The sequence below is a fragment of the Mastigoproctus giganteus genome, chromosome 10 (genome assembly GCF_048544385.1).
Source record: "Mastigoproctus giganteus isolate SK-2022 chromosome 10, ASM4854438v1, whole genome shotgun sequence".
Lineage (NCBI taxonomy): Eukaryota > Metazoa > Arthropoda > Arachnida > Uropygi > Thelyphonidae > Mastigoproctus > Mastigoproctus giganteus.
In genome coordinates, this window is record NC_143584.1 from 67066857 (window position 1) to 67075015 (window position 8159).

The following is an 8159-nucleotide window of genomic DNA, read 5'->3' on the forward strand; positions in this document are numbered from 1 at the left end:
TATTGCATAGAAAGTACTTGTCATCTAGAAATAATGTCAAGACAGTAACATCTGGTGAGTATGGGCTTGGCACACCCAGGGTCCTCAGCTGGATATCATCATTCTTCTCTTTCTTGGTGATTACTTTTTACTTTCTGCTTCTGACTTTTTTTGCTCTCTCTCTCTCTCTCTCTCTCTCTCTCTCTCTCTCAGGGTAACTCGGAAATTTTGTTTCGGCTGGTGCAGCATAAGCCTCAGGCTTCCTTGCGCCATATGGCTAATAATAATAATAATAGGTGAATACAGTTAGAATAGATCTTTTATTCAGAGAATCCCTTGCAGTGAAATCAAACAGGAAGTTACCCTTTAGGTTACGCAATTATTTTGCGCATTTGAGAAAAAATCCACTTTGCTTTACTGTAATTGTTTTAGGGAACAATATTTTACAATAATCCCTCTGGAAATATTAGCGAGTGAACTGCATTATAAATTTCAAACATCGCTGTATAGATTATCCTTGAATGCAAATGTCTACGGTTACTTTCTTCCAAGTGACCATATGTTTTTGCCTTTTACGGATGTTTTATTGTGGATACTTTCTTTCCGTAAAATCATTAATAGTAGTCCTTTATTGTACCTAAAGTAATTCATTTTTTTGGGAGAAATGATTTTTGCAACTAATTGATATAGCATTTTCGAATTTTCCTAATGTGGATTATCTGAACACAATGAAAATTAGGACAGTAAAAGAGTTGATAATTGGTGCTATTGGTGTGCAGCATTCTGACGAACATATTTTCTGTTTATACTCCAGGATCACACGGTCAGAGGAGATCCCAAGAGGAGATCCCAAGAATATAAGAAACTGCACTGCATTTAGCAATCACCGGCTTGATTGTGTGAAATTGCACATCTGCCAAAAACCACAGTGAAAGAAGAGAGAGGGAGTAAAACTATTTTTCAGTGGGGTTTATCTTTTTATTGCAGTTCAGAACAGCATATGACCTTGGATGTTGAATTTGTTCGGCTTGTGTACTAAAACAGAATTTCTCACTTTGTGATAACATCAAAGCATGCCAAGCAAATATTTTCTAACAATACATTTTGAGCAGCCCATTAGCTGTAATCCATTAGATTTGTATTTGAAAATATTGCAGTTTTGTGAACAATACACGTTTCAAAAAAACAATTCGTTATTCTTGGAGGATATTTTTTTTTTTTTTTTCTCTCTCTTCTTTTGGCAACCAGTTTTTGAAGTTCATAACACAGCTATCAATAGAAATATTTTCTTGAAATTTCGTTAGAAGATCAGATACACATCCAGGAAAATGCTGTTCCATTCAATAAAAACAATTACAATAGAGCAAACTTTTTTTTTTTTTTTTGATCAAATGCTAATTGCAGTGTTATCAGTTTTGCACCAGTTTTTTCTGTTTGCAGTGTGGCTTCCAATAGATGAATTTCGTCGATTTTCTGTTTCAGAAACAGTTGTTGCTACTGTTTCGCTTTATTGCTTCTTATATCAACTAACAGTAGTTATGGTTTGTCTTTTCTTGTTTTTTTTTTTTTCTTTTTGCCTTCTTGATATAGCTGTATGGAGAACTGATGCAATGATGGAGCAACGGTTCTCACGCTTCATAAACAATTATGAAGTGTTTACGCTCTGTAAACAGAAAGGCACGCTCTCTCAACATCAACAAACTAATCAAGCATCGTGTTTCATAAACCCTAGGCTAGTTAGGGTGAGGGCTAGAAAAATAACTGAAAAGGCCTAAAAAATGCATACTTCATGTCACATTTTTGTCGTTTACATGAACTTGAATAGAAATTTCTGAAAATTGAAGTGGGAAAATTCAAGAAAATAGTTCTGGCTCCAGCTAAAGCAAGTTTCAGCTCTCTCGGTAGAGTAAAAATTATAGAATTTATTTGCTTAACCCAGTTGGGGTGTGGAGACACCCCAACTGGTTTAAGCAAGTAAATTCTCTAACAATTTTATTTTTGACCCGTTTGGACAAATGTCCACGAAATGCATTAAGTACTAGCATGCTAGGTGGGCTACAAAGACTTCCAGGATGTCTATTCCACATAACATTTAGCCAGTCTTCCGTAAGCTCTGCCGACATCCATCCATTTTTTTGTGCATGCACAATAACATCTTTGGGGAAATTTTCATTCTTCGGTATGGTTTTTCGATTTAAAATTAAATATGGTGGCAACTTTCGACCATCGGCGGTGATAAATAGCATCACAGTGATATGCTGCTTTTCATAGTCTGTGCTTATAATCTTGATTTCTTTAGTGTTGACAGTGTAATTTCGAGGCATATCGAAGAAGACCAGGGTTTCATCAGCATTTCCAATTAGACTAAACTCATAGTTTCTTTTTTTCCTTAATTTCATCACCTGTCGCTGAAAGTTAATCAGATTCTGTTGAAAGTCTGCAGCAATGTTTTGACAGATAGATATTTGGTGCCTTAACAATAATCCGCCTACGACTCATGAGTCTGTTGCACCAGCCGCGACTGCCTTTAAGAATTGTTTTTTCTATTCCGAAGGACTTGGCAATTTCTGCTTTGAGTTGCATGGCTTGTTGAGTGATGGGTAATCCTTTTGCGTGTGTCTTCGTTACAAAACGTATTACAGCTTTATCGACTTGTGCAAATCTTCCTTTCTTATGCCCTGTAAAGCACTTGGTTGCTTTGCACGAAAATATGGAATTGCGAGCATTTCTCCAACAACGAACATTTACTTCACTAATGTCAAAATGTAGACCCGCAGCTCTATTTCCATGTTCTTTTACATACACAATAACTTTTCGTTTCGATGCGGCTTCATAGTGCCACAGTAATTAAATAACCAATTATTTAATTACTGGCCCCGGGTGCGAAGCGTTATTGTGATCGAGCGATTCTTTGAGCGATTTACAGAGCGTCTTCTCAGTGTGACAGATCTTGTTAATTTTCAAAAGTTTTTCTTACGTTTAAGGTAATTTACCATTAACTTATTCTTACGATTTGTAAGTAAGTTTAAGAAAGGAAAACCACCTTTCTTTTCTTTTCCTTAAAACTAACAAACTAACTTATACCGCTTGGTCACTCTAGCGGCACTGCTCCTGCCTCCCCGTGGCGGGGCCGGTAACCTTGGCAGAAAAGGTTCTCTGCCAAGGGCTAAAACGAGCAAACATGGATCACAAAGTCCGTAATCCATCTGTTGAGCCTCATGCCTCAACTTATTCAAGGACAGACCAAACTGACTCTGACAGTCCCCATCCCAAGAGACAGAGAACAGAAGGATCCAAAAAGGAAACACCACTGTTTCTTATTATACATTCTCAAACAAGTCAACAAGTAGGTGCACTTCCTCCATTTCTTATCCAGAAATGTCTCGAGAATGCTGCTGGGCCACCTAAAATGGTGAAAAGACTCCGCTCTGGAGATCTACTTATAGAGACAATGAATAGCAGGCACTCTGAAGCCCTGCAAAGAATTTCAAAATTCGCGAATATTCCTGTCACAGTTAGCATTAGCATTAGTAGAGGCATTTGATGCAAGAAAGCAAGCTTATGCAGCATCAGCCAAAAAAAAAAAAAAAAAAAACCCACTTCCACTTCACCCCTCTGTTCGTTCAAAATACCTGTCCAGCTGAGCCTTAAACTTATTTAGGCTATCAACCTCCACCACAAGGGATGGAAGTCTGTTCCACCAACCAACCACCCGCTGGCTAAAGGCAAATTTCCGCACGTCTATCCTACATCTGTCTTTCCTCAATTTGAATTTATGCCCTCTCAGGTGATTTTTCTGAGCTAGAGGAAGAATCCCATCAGCATTGAGCATGCTTAAACCATTCAAGGCTTTAAAACCTCTATCAGATCACCTCGCTGGTGCCTAGTCTCCAGACACTGTAATTTGCAAAACTTAAGCTTTCTTCGTAAGAGCACCCCTTTGTTCCATTCACTAATCTTGTTGCCCTTCTCTGTACTCGTTCCAGCAGCTCTACATCCTTCTTGAAATGAGGCCTCCAGACCTGTATACAGTACTCTAGGTGTGGCCTGACCATTGCCTTATACAATGGAATAATCACCTCCTTATCCGTGCTGGAAAAATTCCTGTATATCATTGACAATACTCCATGAGCTACTCTTGCAGCCCGTCTGCGCTGCTCAGAGAACTTCATATCTGCCTGCACAACCACCCCCAAGTCCCTTTCATTCTCTACCACTGTCAGTGTAGTACCACAGAGTTGATACGTTGCTCTGGGGTTGCTGTTTCCCATGTGTAGTACTTTACATTTGTCAATGTTAAACTTCATTTGCCACCTCTCAGCCCATCTGCTCAACCTTTCCAGATCCTGTTGCAGCAGCATAGTGTCAGTAGTGTCCTTGACAAGCTGCCAACCTTTGTATCATCTGCAAATTTGGACATTAAGCTTGATATACCATCATCAATATCATTTATAAATACAGAAAACAATAATGGACCCAACACTGAGCTCTGAGGGACTCCACTAATAACATTAGTCCACGATGAGCAGTGTCCATTGATTACCACTCTCTGTCTTCTCCCCCTCAACCACCCCTTTATCCATAGCAGCAATTTGCCTCCAATGTCACACTGCTCCAATTTGTGTAGCAGTCTTCAATGTGCAACAGTATCAAAAGCCTTTCTAAGATCCAAGTATATAATATCAAAGTTATTCCCTGCATCCAGTTCTTTTGTGACTGCATCATAGTATCCAATCAAGTTGGTCAGGCAAGACTTCCCCTTAACAAAACCATGCTGTGTCTGAGCTATAACTGAAGTCTTGTCTAAATGATCCTGCAGTGCTTCTTTAACCAGTGCCTCCATTAATTTTCCAGGAACAGAAGTTAAGCTCACAGGTCTATAATTACTTGTGTCAGCCTTTGATCCTCCTTTGTGAATTGGGATCACATTTGCACATTTCCAGTCTATGGGTACCTCCCCTGAGTCCAAGGAAGCTCTCATAATAATGGCTAAGGGTTTGCTTACTTCCTTTGCTGCCTCCTTTAATATAACTGGATAGATCCCATCCACCCCGGGTGCCTTTCTTGTGTTTATCTTCAACAGTTTCTCCTCCACTTTACTCCCAGTTATTTCAAGATTCTGTAGCTTACTGCTAGAGTTGAATACACCTCTGGCATTCCCCTTGCTGAATAACTCCTCATGTGTGAATGTCGATGCAAAATATTCATTTAGTTTGTTAGCTACCTGAGCAGGATCATCAACAGTTGACCCATCAATATCAAGTGGACCAATCTGATTCATCCCCTTCCTTCTAGAGTTTACATAAGTAAAGAACTCTTTGCTGTTTTTCTTTGCATCCCTTGCCAAGGATTTCTCGTAATCTGCCTTCGCCTGCCTAACCTCCTTTGTAACTTGGTTGCATATCAACTTGTATCTATCATAGGCTTCTGTGTCATGTGCTAATTTGTAAGTATCCCATGCATTTTTCTTCTCTGCCATATGCCTCATTAGTTCATCTGACATCCATTTTGGCCTAAACCTTGAACAATATTTCTTAGTTGGTATGTAAAGCCTAGTAGCTTCCAAGATAAGTTCTTTGAATGCTTCCCATTTTGAATTTGCTGTTGGTAACATCATCAGTTGGTCCCACTGTATAGAATTTAAATACTGTCTCAGTCCATCGTAGTCGCCTTTACCGAAGCAATAACCCTTCCCTTTACCCCTAATTTTAGTTACCTCTTTGAGTAAATCCCACTTCAGCACACTGTGATCACTGCCACCTAGTGGTTCATTTATCTGCAGATTCTTAATGCATGAAGAATCACTGCTGATAATCAAATCAAGAGTATTACTCCCTCTAGTTGCCTCCAGAACATGCTGATGTAGAAAACAATCATCCAATAAATCCACAAAAGCCCTGCTAGTGTGTGAGTAACCAGCCCCCAAATTCCAGTCAATATCTGGGAAATTAAAATCTCCCATTATAAGACTCTCTGATTTACTAGCCCACTCTATTTCCCTGTACAGTTCCTTATTATACTTATCAGAGTCATTAGGCCTATAGCACACTCCTACTCTCAATTTTGATCTCCCAGTGCTTATGTCACACCAAACTAACTCAACACTGCACTGTCCGGCGATGTCGACTGGCTTCACTTCCTTGGTTTTTATGTGTTTCTTAACTAATAGCATAACCCCTCCCCCCTTCCTATCCTGTCTATCCTTTCTGTAGACATTGTACTCCCCAAATTGCAGTTCTGCATCCCTTATATCTGTGTGACACCACGTCTCTGATATCCCAACAATATCTGCCTTTGGTGTTTTGAGCAATACCTCAAATTCATCAGATTTATTTACTAAACTCCTAGCATTGGTGTACACGCAAGTATACCTATATTCTCAATGATGACGCAAATTTATCCAATTTATTTAATTTTTTAAAACAAATTCATTTATATGAACTTATCTGCCATATGACTGGAAAAAATAATAATAAAAAAAATATATATGTATCTTTTGCCGAATTACTGTGACAGGCACAATTTGGCCTTAGTTGCCCTTGTGCCAATAAACTTCCATTAAACCAACCATTTAATTACTGTGCCACCACAAGTGCCAGCCCTAAAGATAAGGGACTCAATTTATTTGATTGCTTCTTGAATTAAAGATACCGTTGATTGGAGTTACACCAAAATTGTATTCTTCTGTATTTGTTATATCCTTGCTTATCGTAATTCAGGAGCAAAATGCATAAATTATGCATAGGAACTTAAGAACACCCTTGATTGGCAATTGTGTAAAAGGATCCCTTATTGCAAATTTTAATGTGCAATAAGGGATCAAAATAAACGAAATACAGTAACTCCACTTATGTACTTTCGAAGATACGGACAAAGCTTCCTAGTTTTTGCTGAGTGAGCTCCACTATAATGAAATAACAGTCAAACTTGGAGGCGCAGTTTCCATGTAAAAACAAACTGTGTGGTGCTATGTGCAAAGCATGAGAAAATTAAACTGCAAAAAAAAAAAACCTGCGATTGTAAGACACCATCAATTCTAAGACGCACCCTGTTTTTAGAGAGGTTTATAGGGGGGAAAGGTGCGTCTTAGAATCGAAGAAATATGGTATTTTTGAAAGAGGTAAGCTTTGTAAATAATGTTTTTTTACCATATTTAGTAGAAAATGGATAATATCAATAGTTTTTACTCCAATTATTTATAAATTGTCTTTTATATATGCATAAAAAGATTTAGTTTGAAGCTGGAAAGAAGATTCATGTAAAATTTTCTGTATAGGTGGTGTGCATTTATATACACCATTTTATACAAAAATAGGTAGGAGGAACTTTTTTTTTTTACTTCAACGAGATTTGTGTTGAAAATTTATCCAAATTGAATTTTATATTTTTTAGCAAGAAGAACATGCTGCCATAGACAAGTCAAAAATTCCAGTAACAACACAACCTCATTCTCAGAGCTCAGCAGCCATTCCTCTGCCTTACCAATCAGATTCTAATCCAACAGAAAAAACTAGTCTCACTAGTGCTCCGCAAACTACGTATGCTACTGAGCAGCCTCTCCATCCGCAAAGTCAGTGAAGTGTGTGCACTTTGGGACCAAGGTTAACTTGAATATTAGATTAGGTTTTTCAGATTTGTTTCCACCATGTTTTCAACCAAGCATAAATAAAATTATCTGGAAAAGTTAACGTTTGAAACTGTACTCATTGTGATGAACTGAAGCACATTCCTGTACAGATTAGGTGGAATTCTAATGAGAAAAAAAAAACATGTTCACATTTTGTAATATAACATTCTTTATGTACATCTTTTTTATAAATAAGTTCTTTAATGAAATTTGTTTGTAATATATGTAATAATATAAGTGCTAGCTTTTCTGGATTTTTTTTTTATCATGTGATACATCTCATTTTAGACCAGTTATTTAATTACTGTGACACCACAAGTGCCAGCCCTAAAGATAAGGGACTCAATTTATTTGATTGCTTCTTGAATAAAAGATACTGTTGATTGGAGTTATACCAAAAGTGTATTCTTCTGTATTTGTTATATCCTTGCTTATTGTAATTCAGTAGCAAAATGCATAAATTATGCATAGGAACTTAAGAACACCCTTGATTGGCAATTGTGTGAAAGAATCGCTAATAGATTTGCCCTATTTTTAAAATATTTGTGTGTGT

At 37.7% G+C, this 8159-nt stretch overlaps 1 protein-coding gene across 1 annotated transcript in view; it reads left to right on the forward strand.

Annotated features, from left to right (window-relative positions):
• Positions 1 to 7740, forward strand: part of LOC150079065 (dnaJ homolog subfamily C member 5-like) — a 181631-nt gene extending 173891 nt beyond the window's left edge. The window contains exon 7 of the mRNA XM_090382579.1: positions 7372 to 7740. Coding sequence (XP_090238705.1) covers positions 7372 to 7557 — 186 coding nt within the window. The 3' untranslated portion in view covers positions 7558 to 7740. The remainder of the gene's footprint in view (positions 1 to 7371) is intronic.
• Positions 7741 to 8159: the final 419 nt, after the last annotated feature.